Raw genomic sequence first — 22,074 nt, 5'->3', positions numbered from 1 at the left:
CTTTTTTTCTTGCCATTTTATCATTAATGATTCTTTTTTTATTAAGAACTGGGCTTTCATAAAAAACAAAAAGCTTCGCCAGGTCACCCGTACACAGAGGTAGGTCGGCAGCAAGGCATATGATAGCAGCCCCGAGGTCAAAGAGTCACAGAGCAAGATGCATGGAACAGAGTCCCCCCAACCCAGCCACACTGCAGCCCCCACCTGTGCAGCCAATTGCCACCCCAGGGCAACACCCAAATGCCTAGTCGGCATAGGGACAGCACCGCCCTGGCACCAGCATCCCCATGCCCCCGATCCCGAGGTGGCAATGCCCATACCCCTACACCACTAGGTGATGAAGTTATTCTGTTGGATGTTTTAACAAACAGACATTCTCTCCAAAGAAACATAGTCTATAAACATTTAAAATGCACTATATTTAAACTCCTTTCATTCTTTCGTTTTTTTGTTTTTTTTTTGCAATGCTTGAAACTACAGTAAGGATGTGGCATCTGTTTGTTTCCATATTTACTTTTGTGATTCACATACTTTTAGCCAGAAGCCATAGACAGGCAAACAGTGCCAGAGAGCATGTAGATTGTCATAAGGTAAATGTCCCATGCAGTTTGGACATGTTTTGGTAACCCATTTGAAAGGTTATTTTTTCAAATCCTTTTCAAGATATATTCTAATCTATGGGCTGGGAAATATTTACCTGATTGCTTGTTTTCAAAGTAAAGAACCAAACAAGTTAGGTGAACACTTTACTAAAAAATAAAAAAAAGTTATCTGGAGTTTGCTGGTAGAAAAGGTTTATTCCACTGTAACTCCTAAAAGCAGGTTTTGGTCTACATCAATACACCAGCATCATTTCTCAGTCAGCTACTGTACCTGATTTTCAGGTTACACATTTTGCTCCCAGATTGTTTAGGAAATTAACGCCTCCACTATTTGTTTGTATATGGAAGCTTGTCAGACTTGACTTGTAAGATCCTGTTGCCGAGGATAAACCAGGTGCTTTTGGATCTTTTTGTTAAGCATTCTGTCACCAGGGAAACTCATTCTCCCACTCACCCTAAAATGCCAGATTTTTTGGACTGTACGACTAATAGTTTTCCTGTAAACGGAATCATGCATCTGAGCTATGGATTTCTGCAGCTCTTCCAGAAGAAGCATGGGCCTCTTGGCTGCTTTGCTGATTAATATTGTCCTTGCCCGACCAGTCAGTTTTTGGTTGGACGTACAGGTCCTTCTCATAAAATTAGCATATTGTGATAAAGTTAATTATTTTCCATAATGTCATGATGAAAATTTAACATTCATATATTTTAGATTCATTGCACACTAACTGAAATATTTCAGGTCTTTCATTGTCTTAATACGGATGATTTTGGCATACAGCTCATGAAAACCCAAAATTCCTATCTCACAAAATTAGCATATCATTAAAAGTGTCTCTAAATGAGCTATGAACCTAATCATCTGAATCAACGAGTTAACTCTAAACACCTGCAAAAGATTCCTGAGGCCTTTAAAACTCCCAGCCTGGTTCATCACTCAAAACCCCAATCATGGGTAAGACTGCCGACCTGAGTGCTGTCCAGAAGGCCACTATTGACACCCTCAAGCAAGAGGGTAAGACACAGAAAGAAATTTCTGAACAAATAGGCTGTTCCCAGAGTGCTGTATCAAGGCACCTCAGTGGGAAGTCTGTGGGAAGGAAAAAGTGTGGCAGAAAACGCTGCACAACGAGAAGAGGTGACCGGACCCTGAGGAAGATTGTGGAGAAGGGCCAATTCCAGACCTTGGGGGACCTGCGGAAGCAGTGGACTGAGTCTGGAGTAGAAACATCCAGAGCCACCGTGCACAAGCGTGTGCAGGAAATGGGCTACAGGTGCCACATTCCCCAGGTCAAGCCACTTTTGAACCAGAAACAGCGGCAGAAGCGCCTAACCTGGGCTACAGAGAAGCAGCACTGGACTGTTGCTCAGTGGTCCAAAGTACTTTTTTCGGATGAAAGCAAATTCTGCATGTCATTCGGAAATCAAGGTGCCAGAGTCTGGAGGAAGACTGGAGAGAAGGAAATGCCAAAATGCCAGAAGTCCAGTATCAAGTACCCACAGTCAGTGATGGTCTGGGGTGCCGTGTCAGCTGCTGGTGTTGGTCCACTGTGTTTTATCAAGGGCAGGGTCAATGCAGCTAGCTATCAGGAGATTTTGGAGCACTTCATGCTTCCATCTGCTGAAAAGCTTTATGGAGATGAAGATTTCATTTTTCAGCACAACCTGGCACCTGCTCACAGTGCCAAAACCACTGGTAAATGGTTTACTGACCATGGTATCACTGTGCTCAATTGGCCTGCCAACTCTCCTGACCTGAACCCCATAGAAAATCTGTGGGATATTGTGAAGAGAACGTTGAGAGACTCAAGACTCAACACTCTGGATGAGCTAAAGGCCGCTATCGAAGCATCCTGGGCCTCCATAAGACCTCAGCAGTGCCACAGGCTGATTGCCTCCATGCCACGCCGCATTGAAGCAGTCATTTCTGCCAAAGGATTCCCGACCAAGTATTGAGTGCATAACTGTACATGATTATTTAAAGGTTGACGTTTTTTGTATTAAAAACATTTTTCTTTTATTGGTTGGATGAAATATGCTAATTTTGTGAGATAGGAATTTTGGGTTTTCATGAGCTGTATGCCAAAATCATCCGTATTAAGACAATAAAAGACCTGAAATATTTCAGTTAGTGTGCAATGAATCTAAAATATATGAATGTTAAATTTTCATCATGACATTATGGAAAATAATGAACTTTATCACAATATGCTAATATTTTGAGAAGGACCTGTAATAGCATAGACAATGATTTTAGAACAACTAATTGAACTGACCCAGACCTGAAAGGACAACCTTGCTGGACTTCCAAAATAAGACAAAACATGCTCTACAAAATAAAAGTATTTACATTTTAAACTATATATCATTGCAGGACTGGGCATTACACTACTGTTGGAGTTCACCCAGTGTTTTAAATGGGACTATGCTGGTCCTTTGAAATAAGGCTTACTGAAACTTTCAAAATAAAAGCCTCAGCATTCCATAGTTTGTATTGATTTTTTAAGCTAATATCATACACAATGATTTTAGAATTGCAAGGAGGTTCTTTATATCTAGTGGAAGTACGCCAGACTTAAAAGGAAAACTATACTGAAGTTTCAAAGCAACACCTAGACATACCCTACAAAATAAACGTCACTGAATATACGCTGTAGTAAGCATTAGCATTTTAGCTAATTTTAGCTTATACATTGCTTTTTGCATGGTAGATGGGTTAAATTAATATCAACCTTCATGCTAGTGATAGCCAATATGCTAACATTAGGATTGTAGGTTATCTTTCTCCTCTCTTAGCTAAAGAACACTTTTGCGTTTTTTAGGCAATTTCCTGTTTGTTTCTGTGTTTCTTCAGCGTATTTGTTGTTAGTTAATTTTTTCTGAAATTTCTCCTATTTTTTTATGTATTTTAGCACTGACTTGAACTTCTTAGGCTATATTTTTGCTTCAGTCTATGCTTTTTCAGCTCATCTATGGCAGCTCTTTCCTGCTTTTTTAAAGTTTTTGTCAGTTTTTGCATTTCAACAACTCTTTCAACAAGTAGTTTTGAGGTAACTTTAGATTGTTAAGCCGTTTTATAGCTAATAGTCTTCCTGCTTAAACAGATCAGATGACAGTTTTTCTTAACCGTTTCTGTGCTTTGATGGTTTTTCAGCTGATATTCTGCTGTCAACCTTAGCCACTTTCTGCCAGCTTTCAACAAGAGTTTAGCATTTCTGTTTTCTTCTAATTCATAAAATTTCAGCAGATTATCTTTAGTCAATTTCAGCTTGTTTCTGCCAGCTTTCAGCTAAAAAATTCAGCTTACAGCATTCACACTGCATTTTTGTAGGATAGGCAAATTTTTCTAGTTGTATTTATTTTTATAATGTAATCCAATGGCAGAATTCGTCAGTTGGTAGAGTGTATGCTCTAGGTTTTTGAATAACCTGAGAAAGAACAAATAAACTCTCCTCACTCACTTAATTTTCACTATACTGGCACAAATTATATATCACAACGTAGGATGCTCTTTCACGATTCAGAAAATGTCACCCTCATTGATGTGGGACTAACGGATTTCCGGTAACATGCCCCGAAACAAAGCAAAGTCAACACCATAAATGGGCCACCTACAGGAATTTGAGAAAAAATCAGAGCAGAAAATCCTTAAACTCACATGTTTTCGAATCGTCACCTTTCCTAAACCTTTTGATGTACAGACATGAGCTTTGCACCAATTAATCTTCAGACCTTGCTGGTGCACACAGGGAAGAAATTATTTTGACATCTTTTACCGTTTTGTCAAAAAATAGGTTTGTTTAGGTGTACCAAATCTGTCCTTCCTAAGAAAGCTTCAAATTAAAACATTTCTAAATCATCGACTTTATTACACTGTCACATCTCGTACACGGATTATTGTTGACACATGAAATTCTCCAGGATTGTTCACCGATGCCGGCTGATACTGACGGTCCAAAGACTTTTTGGATACCTTTTACCGTTTTCTCGTGAAGTAGGTTTGTTTGAGAGTGAAAAATCCATCTTTAGTCAGGTTAAAAAATGTCATAATTATCCACTTATTCACAGGTTCACACCTCCCTGTCAGATTGTTGTAGAAATTAGAAAATCTCCATGATTGTTCAGCAAGGCCTGCTGATTCATATGGTGCATAAATTAAATCGATAGCCCTTATAGTTTTCGAGTTACTCAAAATTGTTTGAGAGCATGTTCAGGCAGTTATGTCTTTTTCTCAAGTTTTCACTTTCTTTTCACCTAGTGTTGTGCCTTTATTGTTAAATTTTTAACAAAAACAAAATTGATATTATCGTTCCCCTCTCGTCGATAGCCCCTATGGTTTCGGAGTTATGGGCAGTAGTTCAGGAGCATGCACCTCTATTTTAAAAAGCCAAGCCAGATGAGACGATACTGAGGTGCTGCATTAGAAATGCTGCAGGTGTCAAGTTACACTGACACTCTTTGCTGATTGGCTGATTCATTCCTCACTGTTCTATTTATAGCTCTGTGTATCTTGCACTGTGTATGTCTGTATGTGACTCTGCCTCTATTCTCTCTGTGTCTCACACTCTGACACACACCCATACAAACACACACAGAGACATACACACATTTGTGTTTAACTATCTTTTGGAGGACTTTGCATTGACTTCCATTCGTTTTCATTAATTTATATGGCCTAAACCTGACCCTTCCACAAATCCTTTGACCATCTTCATAGGAGGCATCTATATGGTGGCCATTTTACTTAAACAACAGTTCCAACAGCTAGACAACAGTGATTGATCTTAAAGGGCAGTTTCATAGACTTTTGCATATAGACTGTTGTAAGCATTATAGATAGATTACATTAATGTTATCCAACATGCCACTGATAGCCCATAGGCTATTGTTAGCATTTAAGCTAACATCAGCATTTAGGCTAATTTTCACTTATAAATTACCATATTAGCAGGTTGGCTAACAGTGAGATACTATTAGCCAAAATGTTGCTGTTAGCATTTTAGCTAGCATTTGCTTTTTAGCTAATTTCAGCTCATACAAAGCTGTTATAATACTCTGTCTCAACAACTAGTTTTGAGGTAATGTTAGCTTGTTAAGCTGTTTTTTAGCTCATAGTCTTCCTACTTGAACAGTTCAGATGACCATTTTTCTTTGCTAATGTTTCTGGCATTTATGCTATTTTATCAGATTTCAGCAGATTTTCTGCTGTCAATGTAAGCTTCTTTGTGTTAACTCTTTTGTTATCTGCTAATTCACTGAATTTTAGCCAACATAGAGCTGTCGACCTAATTTTCTTTCTGCCAGGTTTCAGTACAGAAGATTAGCATTTCTGTTTCTTGCTCATTCATTACTTTTCAGCAGATTTTTAGCAGTTTACTTAAGCTTGTTTCTGCAAGCATTCAGCTACAGGGGTTGGACAATGGAACTGAAACACCTGTCATTTTAGTGTGGGAGGTTTCATGGCTAAATTGGACCAGCCTGGTAGCCAGTCTTCATTGATTGCACATTGCACCAGTAAGAGCAGAGTGTGAAGGTTCAATTAGCAGGGTAAGAGCACAGTTTTGCTCAAAATATTGAAATGCACACAACATTATGGGTGACATACCAGAGTTCAAAAGAGGACAAATTGTTGGTGCACGTCTTGCTGGCGCATCTGTGACCAAGACAGCAAGTCTTTGTGATGTATCAAGAGCCACGGTATCCAGGGTAATGTCAGTATACCACCAAGAAGGACGAACCACATCCAACAGGATTAACTGTGGACGCAAGAGGAAGCTGTCTGAAAGGGATGTTCGGGTGCTAACCCGGATTGTATCCAAAAAAACATAAAACCACGGCTGCCCAAATCACGGCAGAATTAAATGTGCACCTCAACTCTCCTGTTTCCACCAGAACTGTCCGTCGGGAGCTCCACAGGGTCAATATACACGGCCGGGCTGCTATAGCCAAACCTTTGGTCACTCATGCCAATGCCAAACATCGGTTTCAATGGTGCAAAGAGCGCAAATCTTGGGCTGTGGACAATGTGAAACATGTATTGTTCTCTGATGAGTCCACCTTTACTGTTTTCCCCACATCTGGGAGTGTTACGGTGTGGAGAAGCCCCAAAGAAGCGTACCACCCAGACTGTTGCATGCCCAGAGTGAAGCATGGGGGTGGATCAGTGATGGTTTGGGCTGCCATATTATGGCATTCCCTTAGCCCAATACTTGGGCTAGATGGGCGCGTCACTGCCAAGGACTACCGAACCATTCTTGAGGACCATGTGCATCCAATGGTTCAAACATTGTATCCTGAAGGCGGTGCACCAATACACACAGCAAGACTGGTGAAAGATTGGTTTGATGAACATGAAAGTGAAGTTGAACATCTCCCATGGCGTGCACAGTCACCAGATCTAAATATTATTGAGCCACTTTGGGATGTTTTTGAGGAGCGAGTCAGGAAACATTTTCCTCCACCAGTATCACGCAGTGACCTGGCCACTATACTGCGAGAAGAATGGCTTAAAATCCCTCTGACCACTGTGCAGGACTTGTATATGTCATTCCCAAGACGAATTGACGCTGCATTGGCCGCAAAAGGAGGCCCCACACCATACTAATAAATTATTGTGGTCTAAAACCAGGTGTTTCAGTTTCATTGTCCAACCCCTTTAGAGAATTCATCTATCAGCATTCACACTGCATTTTTGTAGGAAATGCAATTTTTCTAGTTCAATTAAAAAAATACATCATTAAATTTAAATCGAACAAGGTTTAGCTTTTAGCAGGATAACAACCCTAAACGTACAGTCAGAGGTACTACGTATGGCCGAGATCCAAAACCACTTATGTATTAGCCTTGTGAAAGTCGAGATTGAAGTCTAATTGGCAATGTGTGCAAAGACCTTTTACAGTTCAGATGGTCTCTATCTAATTTGAGTTAGAGCTTTTTGCACAGAGGGATAAGCCAGAAGGATAGGTGAACATTTTCATAGTTAGAAGAGACAAATAGACTTCCACTTCACAATAATAGGCTTCTCTGTTTTGGGTCTACTACATAAAATTCTAATAAAACAAATTTGTTTGTGGTAGCAACATGAAACACAAAGTTAAAGAGGTTTGAATACTTTTTCAAGACACTTGTCAAATGCAAAGATTCAAATAGTATTGCGTATATGAATAATTTATTTAATGTAGTCATTTGCAAGCCCAGTCAAATTAATATTAAAGATGAACATATCTTGGCTTTTAAATATTCATGGATTGGCTAAGAGTTTGACACATTAGTTGCTAGCCATGGTTATGCAGGTGTGAACCCTTGAGCTAAAGCACTAGAAGAAATCTCAGCCGCCACGTTTGCTTAAATTATGCTCATCTTTAGGCACAGATGATGGATAGCGGCAGTGTTTCTTTTCATTTGTCACCCACCAACAGAACAGAAGATCTTATTGGTGAGGAGACGTGCCCATGTCAAAAAAGAGACAAATTACTTTGTTTAAAATGACCAATAACAGGCTGTAAAAGGGAAAACATTGTTCCTGTGTCTCAATATTTGGAGTCACATGTTTTTGATCATAGTGAAAGATTAAAAAAGTGGGAAGCTCTATTTTTGGATTTGCCTTTTACAATATACTCACTTTGTAGTAAATGTCCAATGATTGCCTGTTTTTGTTTTTTCTGATCTCAGTTCACAGGTGCTTTTCCTAATCTGCTGCAAATTAGTTGGCCAACAGATGGTGAATAGAACAGAAGTTCTAAAATGGTTAAGAGAAATCCTAATCTGCAGGAACAAGTTTTTGCTCAAGAACAAGGTGCTATCCGTTTTCTTATTTGTGGCACAGTGTTGGTCTGAAAGCTGTATTGGCATATGCATCAACATTATTTATAAGTGATAGGTTTTTTGTTTATCTTGATTATTCCAGGAGTGCGCCACTATTGGGGGTGGCATTCCCATCTGTCGGCAAGCGCAGACTAAACTTGAAGTCTGTCTCTACCTGTTCCTCTGGAGCCCAGATACAGAGGCTGTGCTGGTGGCCATGTCATGTTTCCGCCATCTGTGTGAAGAGGCAGACATCCGCAGTGCAGCTGATGAGGTTCCTGTCCAGACAATCCTCCCAAACTATGCCACTTTCAGTGAACTGGCTTCTGTGAGCACCATGATAGGAACAGGTCAGTACTTTTGTTTTGCATTTCATTAAATCAGCCTCTCCTCTGTTAAAATGGTTTGTTTGTTTGTTTGTAAATGTTGGCATCTTGCCCTTGGTTGTTTACTATGCAACAGAACAACATTAGAATATGAAGAATTAGAAAATGTTGGCAAGAGAAATCGTGATATCGTCTGTAAGTGTCTCAGATTTATTTTTACATTTTCTTATCTGGGTGGATTAAAAATGCAATTTATGGTAAAATTTGAAACCCGTCAATTTCCAAAAATCACCCTTTAAATAAAGTTGGTCTTAACTTTAAAAACATACAAAGAACGTAAACCGGGCAAGTGTGCTGCAGATAGCCTGCTAGCACTAAGATAGCTGAGTTTCACAAAAACAAATTTCATAAATAAAAACGTTCAGATTATTTCATCCTAACTGTTAATCTGCCCAAACCTAACCTCTGAACTGTGGTGAGGAAATGTTGTCCAAGGGGCGAGGAAGTTTGAAGAAGGTATCCACAGTGAACAAAGGGTTAGCTTCCCGCTAACCTCCTCAGCTTCTCACGATCAGAAGGTGCGTTCGTTCTGTGAACAAAAGGGTTAGCTTCCCGCTAACCTGACCTCCGGAGCTGTGGCTTGAAAGACTGCTCGTTCTGTCCTTCAACCAGTTGTTTGTTACCGTAAATACGGTGGTGCAGGCCGTTGTCTTTCCTTCAGACTCGGCTTGTAGAAACAGCTTCTCTACTGGGGATTTCTCTGTGACACAGTTTTGCTTCTGCGGGGGCTTTGGAGAGAAATGGTAAACAACTCTTACACCTTTATTTCCCCGTTCATGAATGTAATCACTGGGTACACAAACAGTGCTCCACTCATACTTATCTTGTGCATATGATCGCGTGATCTTATGACACTCTTGGATCCAGTTTGAAGAGTTTATGTCTAATGTAAAGACATTAGCGCGCTGGGCCTCCCCTGACCGGTCCCACTAGAGGCCCTGTGGAAAGAGGGCGAATGTAGCAACAGCTGTGTTTTTATTCGAGTAGTGGCGTCACAGGAAGTCCGCAGTTATCCCGTTTCCTGGCTGTGCCGGAAGAAGGTTAATGCACTTTATTTTGAAAGTTCCAGAAATGTCCATACCGGAGTTTAATGTTGAAATCCATGGCTGTGGGTCCCAACAGCACACATGCCAATTTCTGCACTGTTATTGACTAGACAACTTTTTAAAAAAATGCATAAAGAAATTACAAATCATATAAATCTAAAAATAAAATATTACATTTACTGATTGTTCTAAATGGACATTATTCACAACATCTAAACTCCGACAACTAAATTTCTGTATATAAGTTTATAACCAATTTTTGCTTTATTAAAAATAAAGCTGAAAAATAGTAATCGTTTTTATTTCCTTTGACAATTTATTCCACTGCACAGCTTCACTGTACAAGAAACTGTTGTCTGAGTCGTAATTGGCAATGCACCTCAGCGCACTCAGACACTCCTGCAAAAATAAACCCATATCAATTTTCGATAACAGTGCAAACCCACTACATCTGAATGGTACCCCATGCTCCAAGGCAGCAATCTGTTTCAAACCTGTACTATGCAGGAGAATCAATGCTGCTAAATAAAAAGCATAAATGCAAATACCACTACATTCCTACATTCCAGGTCGTGTTAACCAATATATATATTTTTTTCTGAGTTTTTTTCCCAATGTATTTTAGTGATCAGGGTTGATATATTTGTTCAATTGCCCTAATTAATTTATGCTGTTTTTGCTGTTTTTAATGTATTCTTTAATACCTGCGAAAGATTGGTTCAACCATGAAAAGCTAGCATAGCCAAAGTTCTTCACCAATGCTCGAGCCAGGATGTGCAGTGTTGAGTCCTCTAATGCCCCTTTCCCTCTGACTCGTTTTAGCCGGCGCGGCGCTGGTCCACTCGGTTTCGCTCTACTCGGTACGGTAACTGTTGTGTTTCCACTGACCTCCCAACGGCTGAAGCTATGGCGATTGAAGCCCCGCCTGTAGCCATGAGTGTAGAGCACTGTGCTGCTATTAACGTTACTGTTATATTGTCACATTAAAGTGATCTGCGTGAAATGATAAAAAATAAATAAAAAACAAAAACATAAATAAACTAAATACTATGGGGCGGTTCGCAGCCGAGTGTGAAGCGACTGGGATGAAGATCGGCTCCACCAAGTCAGAGGCCATGGTACTCGACCGGAAAAGGGTGGCTTGTCCTCTTCAGGTTGGAGGGGAGTTCCTGCCTCAAGTAAAGAGCAAAACCGCGTGAAGTTAGTTTTAGGCTGCATATTCATGTTCCGAAGATTCAGGGGGCTCGTCCTCCTGTTAGGTCCGATATAGGCAGTCTGATTACGGGCAGCTGCTCTCTTGCCTGCTCCCTCCTCCTGCAGACGCTGGTTTGCTAAAGGACCGTAAATAAATTTCCGAACCAAACACGTTTCATGGTGGTTTTGTTTTGTGTGTTTTGGGGGAAATATTTGTGCCTCTGAACAGCTGATTTTATGTGTGATCAGCTGGTTTAGGATGTTATTACATACAGAGCTCTGCCTGCATGTAATTCAGAAATGTGATTTGGCCTTCTTCTTTTCTGTCAGCCTTAAGGCAGGTTTATGACCCATAAATGGTAAAATTACATGTTTGACCTGCTATGACCACTGTGGTCCTTGATATTATTGTAGCTACTCTTGAGTTTTAATAACTTTTCCCTGCACTGTCTAAACAAAAACCTTCTCATTTCTCCTCCTCCCATGGCCAATCAGTGAACAGCAGTCTGTTCACATCACATGTAGTCCCTACTCAGGCCCGGTCCTACCTTCTTAGGAGCAGGGACCAAAAAAGAAGGTACCAGTACGGAAAAAACTGTAATGGAAAAGGAGCATAAGGTTTAGAGCATTTAGAGCCATCTCTTGACCAGCAAGGCACTTGTCTGAAATACAGTTGAGGTGTTTTACCTTCTCTGAATTTTTGTTTTTTACAGATGCTACAATTTTAACTGTAAACCGCAGTTATTTGACTTATCTGATTTTACTGTTAAAAAAATTACTTCTGTCTTTACTTTTACCATTTGTTAGTATTTTTCCCGATATGAGCGCTCCCATTTTTTGACATGTCATTAAAACCCATAGCCTTCATCCTAGTAATTAAAAAATTGTCTACCGAATCAGACGCTAAAGCTTTAAAAAAGGTGAGATCATAGTGTGGATGGGAAAAAAGGAAAATTGTAGTAGATAGGCTGACGCAATATTAAGCATTACATTGCTTCCCCTAGGAATGTCATTTTGTGGGGAGGGGTTTTAACCGACACCAGAACTTAGATATGATTTTTATGCGTTTCTTTAAATAACAGCAATATAACAATTGATTGGTTTAATCAGTTTCAACATATTCGATAGAATATTAAAGAATTTTTTTTTACCAATAATAATCCATTTTCATTCTTCATGGAATCTTATGTGTTTATATCTATCTTTCTGACTATATCTTTCTATCATCTATTGGTTTCTCTTTGATTTTTTTAAGTTAAAAGCACAAAACAGAGAGCGATCATTTTGCCTTTAATGAAGTTGCTCACTGCCACTCAGAGAGGGTTTGCTCCTTTTAGTAATACTGGTGTGTGATCACTAGACATCAAGTGATTAAACGACCAGCCACTGGACTGGTGGCGTTCTCTGGCATAGCTATGAAGCAGACCTACATTGAGCACGTAACTGTGTCTTGTCAGTTGCACACCAAGTGAGTGGGAGAAAACAGTTTGACAGGCAGTTGCTGTTTTTAATGACCACTGGCTTCAGCACGCTAGATACAAAGCTTGCTCAAGGCTCAAATGCTCAAGTAGTTTGCTGCAACATATGCAAGAAGGACCTCCAGCTTTACGCATAGGGAGAGTCGGTACTCTCGAGCCAAGCAAAAGGTCATGCATGCTGTGCCTCTTATGTCTTTTAGGCCCCTTCAGCCTATATATCCATTTCATATTAGTACTATAACTTGTAGAATTTTAATCAGTTGCACAGTATTTCAGATTTTTAATAGTCTTCCTTCACATATGGAACACTGTATGTGCCATGCCTTTAAAGCTCAGACGTCTCCTTGAAGACCTTAAACAGCAGTGGGACCAATTTGGTGGCAAATATTTAAAAAAAACTGTATTGGATACCTGCTTTACCAGACTTCATTTTCCTGATGTCATTATTTATTTCAGACCAATATTGGACTCAAATGTGTTTTTGGCTTGTTCTTCTAAAGGATAAGGGCAGATTGGCAAGGAATTTCTCCACTTGTGTCGAGTCACTAGTTTATGAGGTATATAATTCCTCATAGAATGATTTAAACCCACTATCAATGTCTTTTTGTCTGTCAATACATGTCCATGTTTATCTTTTATTGCAGTTATAAAACCTGCAGTGGTTGACCGCTTTAGTTGGTGGGACATCAATTTGCTAGCTTGATCACCATGTTCATAATAAGTAAGACAGGACCTCAGATGGAGGTCAATGGCTTTGAAATTGGTGATTGAATCATATTTGGTTTTAAGCAAAATTCTCTTCTTGTACAGGTCCTTCTCAAAATATTAGCATATTGTGATAAAGTTCATTATTTTCCATAATGTCATGATGAAAATTTAACATTCATATATTTTAGATTCATTGCACACTAACTGAAATATTTCAGGTCTTTTATTGTCTTAATACGGATGATTGTGGCATACAGCTCATGAAAACCCCAAATTCCTATCTCACAAAATTAGCATATTTTATCCGACCAATAAAAGAAAAGTGTTTTTAATACAAAACACGTCAACCTTCAAATAATCATGTACAGTTATGCACTCAATACTTGGTCGGGAATCCTTTGGCAGAAATGACTGCTTCAATGCAGCGTGGCATGGAGGCAATCAGCCTGTGGCACTGCTGAGGTCTTATGGAGGCCCAGGATGCTTCAATAGCGGCCTTTAGCTCATCCAGAGTGTTGGGTCTTGAGTCTCTCAACGTTCTCTTCACAATATCCCACAGATTCTCTATGGGGTTCAGGTCAGGAGAGTTGGCAGGCCAATTGAGCACAGTGATACCATGGTCAGTAAACCATTTACCAGTGGTTGTGGCACTGTGAGCTGGTGCCAGGTCATGCTGAAAAATGAAATCTTCATCTCCATAAAGCTTTTCAGCAGATGGAAGCATGAACTGCTCCAAAATCTCCTGATAGCTAGCTGCATTGACCCTGCCCTTGATAAAACACAGTGGACCAACACCAGCAGCTGACACGGCACCCCAGACCATCACTGACTGTGGGTACTTGACACTGGACTTCTGGCATTTTGGCATTTCCTTCTCCCCAGTCTTCCTCCAGACTCTGGCACCTTGATTTCCGAATGACATGCAGAATTTGCTTTCATCCGAAAAAAGTACTTTGGACCACTGAGCAACAGTCCAGTGCTGCTTCTCTGTAGCCCAGGTCTGGGGAATGCAGCACCTGTAGCTCATTTCCTGCACACGCCTGTGCACAGTGGCTGTGGATGTTTCTACTCCAGACTCAGTCCACTGCTTCCGCAGGTCCCCCAAGGTCTGGAATTGGCCCTTCTCCACAATCTTCCTCAGGGTCCGGTCACCTCTTCTCGTTGTGCAGCGTTTTCTGCCACACTTTTTCCTTCCCACAGAGTTCCCACTGAGGTGCCTTGATACAGCACTCTGGGAACAGCCTATTCGTTCAGAAATTTCTTTGTGTGTCTTACCCTCTTGCTTGAGGGTGTCAATAGTGGCCTTCTGGACAGCAGTCAGGTCGGCAGTCTTACCCATGATTGGGGTTTTGAGTGATGAACCAGGCTGGGAGTTTTAAAGGCCTCAGGAATCTTTTGCAGGTGTTTAGAGTTAACTCGTTGATTCAGATGATTAGGTTCATAGCTCGTTTAGAGACCCTTTTAATGATATGCTAATTTTGTGAGATAGGAATTTTGGGTTTTCATGAGCTGTATGCCAAAATCATCCATATTAAGACAATAAAAGACCTGAAATATTTCAGTTAGTGTGCAATGAATCTAAAATATATGAATGTTACATTTTTATCATTACATTATGGAAAATAATGAACTTTATCACAATATGCTAATATTTTGAGAAGGACCTGTATAATTCAACTGATATTGAATGTGACCAGTCTGTTTCTTTGATGTTATCAAGTAACTCTGATGCTTGCTTCATCCTTTCGGATTTTCTACTGCCGTAAATGATATCACTTGCCCTTTTAAGTAGGCTTTCAAAGTTTCCCATATTGTGGAATAACTTATCCCTGGTGTCTCATTAGATTCTACAAAAAATAAAGTCTGTCTGTTCATTAAGGAATTCAATAAACCTAACATCCGATAAATATCTGACATTTAATCGCCACGAAAAAGAAGATGGGATATTTTCTGGAAAGTTCAGTTGTAAAATTATTGGTGCATGGTCTGAAATGACAATAGTGTAGTATTCTATTTGGGTAACTGGTGGTACAAATATTTGGTCAATAAAAAAATTATCAATTTTTGAATAACTCTGGTGTACTGGGTAGAAAAGGGAAAATTATTAAGATGTAGGATTCTTAAATCTCCAGGGTTCCACCGCCCCATAAGCTTTGAGAAAATCATTAATACACAGGGCTGACTTGCCTAGTGTTGTGACTTTAAAGCTACATCAGTCAAGAACTTAATCCAAAGTGCAATTGAAGTCTCTCGCTAGTATTAAGTCATGAGAATCGAGGTCTGGCAGAGTAGAAGAAGGGTTGTGAAGAAATTAACATTATCCCAGTTCGGACCATAAACGATAACCTTGAGGGATGACAAAGCAACCCTCTCTTATTGTTTTAGTCTCCATATAATGTATTATTACAATCTGAATGAAAACATTGTGTAAAACCACCCCTTAAAAGCCTTGAATGATCTTTGTTAACAATTAAGGTTTTGTAAGTAGACAACCTGACAATGTAATTTACTCACTTACCATGTTAGTGCTAACAAGAACCTTTGTTGATTATATTTGAATATAACGCAACACAATTATTTTGAGCAGGTCCATATGCTAACTGAGAACCTTAGAATAAACCAAACACAGAATTACTGAGTAACCTTCTTATTCCTTTACCTGACTATAGTAGAGAGTTTCATCAAGCACCTGGACAGACCAGCTGACTCAGGCACAACTCAGATGCATTGTGGCAGGTTAAACCGTCAAGATCAGTTTACCATTTATTCTTTCAGTAATTGTCTCAAAACAAAATCCTTAGCATTCTTGGGTAGTTCTTGCACATCCGCCGTAGAAATCCTCAGTTGCAGGGTGTCTCAACCCGTAGTGGACCCCACTGCAGCCCCGGAGCAAATTCTTCATCTCCGTGAACGCAGCACGCAGATTGCTGACTGCCTGAGTGTAGTCAGGCAGGATGCGTCAGCAGTAGTTATCACCACAGCTTCAGTTGCCTTCTTCAAAAGTACCTCTTTTTAATGAGATAATGACATTTCACAACAAAAGCTCAAGGCGGTTGGTCATCTTGTGTTTTGGCATGGAGGTGAACATGGCAAACGTGCTTCTAAATCTTCACACTGAGATTTCACCGAGGCGAGTTCTTTCTTCAGACGGGCCATGTCTGACTCCAAAGAGACGATAGCATCTGAATGGGCACTGACGCCTGATTCCAATTCTGTAGTGCGGCTCTCAGTGTCATCTAACCTTTGATTAATCCCCCCTATGGTGTTGGGCACCTCCATCTGGGTTTCTTTTGCTTTCTCTTCCATTTTATCCAACAGCTGTTGTTTCAGTCCCTGAATTGCCTCGAGAACTTGTTGGTATGTTACATTCTTCTCTGAGGCCTCTCGATGGTCCGGACAAGCCATGCCCGCTAAGCTAGCGTTAGCCTCAGCTCTTGTGTCCTGTTAGTATCTAGCATTTGCCTTTTTAGGTGGAATTGTGACAGTGGATCAATAATAATAAATAAAAAAAACTGTCCAAAGTTTCTTCAATTAAATATAAAGCTGAGTTGTGGTATTTTCAAATTTTAGTATTCAAGAGCGAGGCGTTCCAAAGCAGAGCTGGACAAAACATCTTCACATGGCACTGCTTTAAACTGGAAGTCTGCACGACATCTGATACAGGAGCGGATAATCGTCCAAAAAATTATATTTGTATCCACCACAACAGAAATAATCAAAATGGAAAGTAATAGACCTATTCCAACCTGCTGCCATAATGAACGGAACAATTCAAGAATGATAACACGAATGTTGCTTTAGATGACATAAAGGAACTTTCTCATATAGAGTTGGATGTAGCTCCTACTACAGTAGATTCTGTTATTGAGCCTGCTGCAGCAGATGGTTGTGCGACGGTGGCTCAGGAGTTAGGGGTTTGTCCTGTTGCCGGTTCATACCCCCACTCCATCCATCTCAGTTGTTGTGTGCTTGGGCAAGACACTTCACCTGCCTTGCCTTCTGATGGTGGTCAGAAGGCCCTGTGGCACCGATTGTATGGCAGCCCCACATTCTGTCAGTCTGCCCCAGGGCAGCTGTGACTGCAGTGTTGGTGTGTTAATTTATGAATGGATAGATGGATGACTGATTGTAGTGTATAGCATTTTGGAGACCTTGGACTTGATAAATAGCTATTCCAACGCAGGCCATTTACCATTTTTACATATGTCTCTAAATTTGGACTGCACTTCTATTGCAGATTCATAGTCATATACAGGAGATCTCTACGCACTGGAAGAAATTTATCTTTTTGCCAATGAAACCGTTGGTGTGTTACCAGTGCCTGTGACACGCTTTTCCCACAAATCCAGAAATTGAAAGAAAACATCTCAATATTTGAAGAAATTGGGCAGTAATTGACATTACACTCAGCGGCCACTTTATTAGGTACACCTGTCCAACTGCTCATTAATGCAAATTTCTAACCAGCCGATCACATGGCAGCAACTCAATGCATTTAGGCATGTAGACATGGTCAAGACAATCTTCTGCAGTTCAAACCGAGCATCAGAATGGAGAAGAAAGGTGATTTAAGTGACTGAACGTGGCATGGTTTGTTGGTGCCAGACGGGCTGGTCTGAGTATTTCAGAAACTGCTGATCTACTGGAATTTTCACGCACTGCCATCTCTAGGGTTTACATAGAATGGTCATAAAAAGAGAAAATATCCAGTGAGCGGCAGTTCTGTGGGCACAAATGCCTTGTTGATGCCAGAGGTCAGAGGAGAATGGCCAGACTGGTTCCAGCTGATAGAAAGGCAACAATAACTCAAATAACCACTCGTTACAACCAAGGCATGCAGAAGAGCATCTCTGAACACACAACATGTCGAACCTTGAGGCGGATGGGCTACAGCAGCAGAAGACCACACCGGGTGCCACTCCTGTCAGCTAAGAACAGGAAACTGAGGCTACAATTCGCACAAGCTCACCAAAATTGGACAAATGAAGATCGGAAAAACGTTGCCTGGTCTGATGAGTCTTGATTTCTGCTGCGACATTCGGATGGTAGGGTCAGAATTTGGTGTCAACAACATGAAAGCATGGATCCATCCTGCCTTGTATGAACGGTTCAGGCTGGTGGTGGAGGTGTAATGGTGTAGGGGATATTTTCTTGGCACACTTTGGGCCCCTTAGTACCAATTGAGCATCGTGTCAACGCCACAGCCTACCTGAGTATTGTTGCTGACCATGTCCATCCCTTTATGACCACAGTGTACCCATCTTCTGATGGTCACTTCCAGCAGGATAATGCACCATCTCATAAAGCAAGAATCATCTCAGACTGGTTTCTTGAACATGACAATGAGTTCACTGGACTCAAATGGCCTCCACAGTCACCAGATCTCAATCCAATAGAGCATCTTTGGGATGTGGTGGAACGGGAGATTCGTATTATGGATGCAGCCGACAAATCTGCAGCATCTGTGTGATGCTATCATGTCAATATGGACCAAACTCTCTGAGGAATGTTTCTAGTACCTTGTTGAATCTATGCCACCAAGGATTAAGGCAGTTCTGAAGGCAAAAGGGGGTCCAACCCGGTACTGGCAAGGTGTACCTAATAAAATGGCCAGTGAGTATATATAGATGTCTGTAGGCAATCCATTCAATCCTGGAGCTATCTGACCCACAGCAGCAGTTAACTCTTCTAGAGATGTTCCAGGACTGCTGTGTCAGCAGCCATCAGTTGAGGAAGTCCCTCCAACAGTTCTTTCAAGTCCACGTTGCAGTTTTCTCTCTCAAACTTTTGACCAACATCTGTCTTAAAGTAGTTTGTATTAAAATGCCAATAAGATTTGCACATAATGGTATCTGGCACATAAAAAATCCCAAGAATATAGGCAATCAGTAAGACCTACAGGATTAATATAGGAGACTAACAGCCTGCCTCTATAAGTGTCTAATGTAAAACGTGTCCAGGCTTCCAGCACTACTATTTCCATCTATAACCAGAATGAGCACAACATCCAGATTTGGATGGGGCTATATCGGATTGAGATCTGGTGACTGTGGAGGCCATTTGAGTACAGTGAACTCATTCTCATGTTCAAGAAACCAGTCTGAGATGATCCATGTTTTATGACATGGCGCGTTATCCTGCTGGAAGTAACCATCAGAAGATGGGTACACTGTGGTCATAAAGGGAGAGAGTTTGTCAGCAACAATACTCAGGTAGGCTGTGGCGTTGACACGATGCTCAATTGGTACTAAGAACTGCCGCTCACTGGATATTTTCTCTTTTTCTGACCATTGTTGTGGAATTTTCTTATCAAAGTAGGTAGAAGTTGACTCATAACAAGAGAAAATCCGGACTTTGTCTTATAAGTTTTATTCAAAGGCATTCAGCGTTTGAAGACCCTGACACTGAGGTTAGTCAGTGAAACAGAGCCCCGATCAACATTTACACACAGTATTTATACCAGAACATGACTGTGTTATCTCAACTTCAAAGAGTCTGTGTTTTATGACCCAAACCCTTCTTGAGTTCAAAGGTGACAAGGTTATCTAGGAACAGACCTAACTGCCCTTCCTGACATCGTCCTAAAAGATGGGTCTTAACCATTAAACTCTCCAGCATTGGAATTTAGAGTCCATCTGCTCTAAATAACAGAACACTAATAAAACACAGAGGTCAGAGGTGAGAGGTAGATGGAAGGTCACCTGTGGGTGATAAAACACAGAATCAAATGAGAGAGGTGAAGGGAATATCAGAGCACTTTAAAAGAATTTTCCATTACACCATTCTATGTAAACCCTAGAGATGGTAGTGCATGAAAATCCCAGTAGATCAGCAGTTTCTGAAATACTCAGACCAGCCTGTATGGCACCAACAAACCATGCCACGTTCAAAGTCACTTAAATCACCTTTCTTCCCCATTCTGATGCTCGTTTGAACTGCAGCAGATTGTCTTAACCATGTCTACATGCCTAAATGCATTGAGTTGCTGCCATGTGATTGGCTGATTAGGAATTTGCGTTGACGAGCAGTTGGACAGGTGTACCTAATAAAGTGGCCGCTGAGTGTACACTGTGGGAAGTGGTACAAGTGTGCTCTATTAAACACCTTTACATCATTGTGTCGTCTTGCTGTCTCTTCACTCTTGCCAAAAAAAGTTCGTTCGTTCGTTGTCTTCCGCTTATCCAGGACCGGGTCGCGGGGGCAGCAGACTCAGCAGAGATGCCCAGACTTCCCTCTCTCCAGACACCTCCTCCAGCTCCTCCAGGGGGAGCCCAAGGCGTTCCCAGGCCAGCCGAGAGACATAGTCCCTCCAGCGTGTCCTGGGCCGTCCCCTGGGCCTCCTCCCGGTGGGACGTGCCTGGAACACCTCCCGAGGAAGGCGTCCAGGAGGCATCCGGTATAGATGCCCGAGCCACCTCAACTGGCTCCTCTCAATGTGGAGGAGCAGCGGCTCTACTCCGAGCTCCTCCCGGATGGCCGAGCTCCTCACCCTATCTCTAAGGGAGTGCCCGGCCACCCTACGGAGGAAGCTCATTTCAGCCGCTTGTATCCGTGATCTCGTTCTTTCGGTCATGACCCAAAGTTCATGGCCATAGGTGAGGGTAGGAACGTAGACCGACCAGTAAATTGAGAGCTTTGCTTTTCGGCTAAGCTCTCTCTTCACCACAATGGACCGGCACAGCGCCCCCATTACTGTGGCAGCTGCACCGATCCGTCTGTCAATCTCCCGCTCCATTCTTCCCTCACTCGTGAACAAGACCCCGAGATACTTAAACTCCTCCACTTGAGGCAGGAACTCCCCTCCAACCTGAAGAGGACAAGCCACCCTTTTCCGGTCGAGTACCATGGCCTCGGACTTGGAGGAGCTGATCCTCATCCCAGCCGCTTCACACTCGGCTGCGAACCGCCACAGCGCATGCTGTAGGTCTTGGCTAGAGGGGGCCAGCAGGACCACGTCATCCGCAAAAAGAAGAGACTAAATCCACTGGTCCCCAAACCAGACCCCCTCCGGCCCTCGGCTGCGTCTAGAAATCCTGTCCATAAAAGTTATGAACAGGACCGGCGACAAAGGGCAGCCCTGCCGGAGTCCAACATGCACTGGGAACAGGTCCGACTTAGTGCCGGCAATGCGGACCAAACTCCTGCTCCGCTCGTACAGGGACCGGATGGCCCCTAATAAAGGGCCCCCGATTCCATACTCCTGGAGCACCCCCCACAGGGCATCACGAGGGACACAGTCGAATGCCTTCTCCAGGTCCACAAAACACATGTGAACCGGTTGGGCAAACTCCCATGAACCCTCGAGCACCCTGTAGAGGGTATAGAGCTGGTCCAGTGTTCCACGGCTGGGACGAAAACCACACTGTTCCTCCTGAAGCCGAGGTTCGACTATCGGTCGGACTCTCCTCTCCAATATCCTGGCGTAGGCCTTACCAGGGAGGCTGAGGAGTGTGATCCCCCTGTAGTTGGAACACACCCTCCGGTCCCCCTTCTTATAAAGGGGGACCACCACCCCAGTCTGCCAGTCCAGAGGCACTGTCCCCGACCGCCACGCAATGTTGAAGAGGCGTGTCAACCATGACAGCCCTACAACATCCAGACACTTGAGGTACTCAGGGCGGATCTCATCCACCCCCGAAGCCTTGCCACCGCGGAGCTTTTTAACCACCTCGGTGACTTCAGCCTGGGTGATGAAAGAGTCCAACCCCGAGTCCCCAGCCTCTGTTTCCACCACGGAATGCGTGATGGCAGGATTGAGGAGATCCTCGAAGTACTCCTTCCACCGCCCGATAATGTCCTCAGTCGAGGTCAGCAGTCTCCCGCCCCCACTATAAACAGTGTTGGCAAAGAACTGCTT

General features: G+C 42.0%; 1 protein-coding gene across 2 annotated transcripts in view; it reads left to right on the top strand.

Annotated features, from left to right (window-relative positions):
* The window catches only part of nf1a (neurofibromin 1a), a 309,684-nt gene that overhangs the window by 73,212 nt on the left and 214,398 nt on the right, over nucleotides 1-22,074 (top strand). For both annotated transcript variants that reach the window (XM_047391263.1, XM_047391264.1), the window contains exons 16-17: nucleotides 8,274-8,397; nucleotides 8,509-8,755. In XM_047391263.1, coding sequence (XP_047247219.1) covers nucleotides 8,274-8,397; nucleotides 8,509-8,755 — 371 coding nt within the window. The remainder of the gene's footprint in view (nucleotides 1-8,273; nucleotides 8,398-8,508; nucleotides 8,756-22,074) is intronic.

This window comes from Girardinichthys multiradiatus, chromosome 18 (genome assembly GCF_021462225.1).
Source record: "Girardinichthys multiradiatus isolate DD_20200921_A chromosome 18, DD_fGirMul_XY1, whole genome shotgun sequence".
Lineage (NCBI taxonomy): Eukaryota > Metazoa > Chordata > Actinopteri > Cyprinodontiformes > Goodeidae > Girardinichthys > Girardinichthys multiradiatus.
Note: the sequence above shows the minus strand (reverse complement) of the source record. Positions and strands in the feature narration are given on the sequence as shown.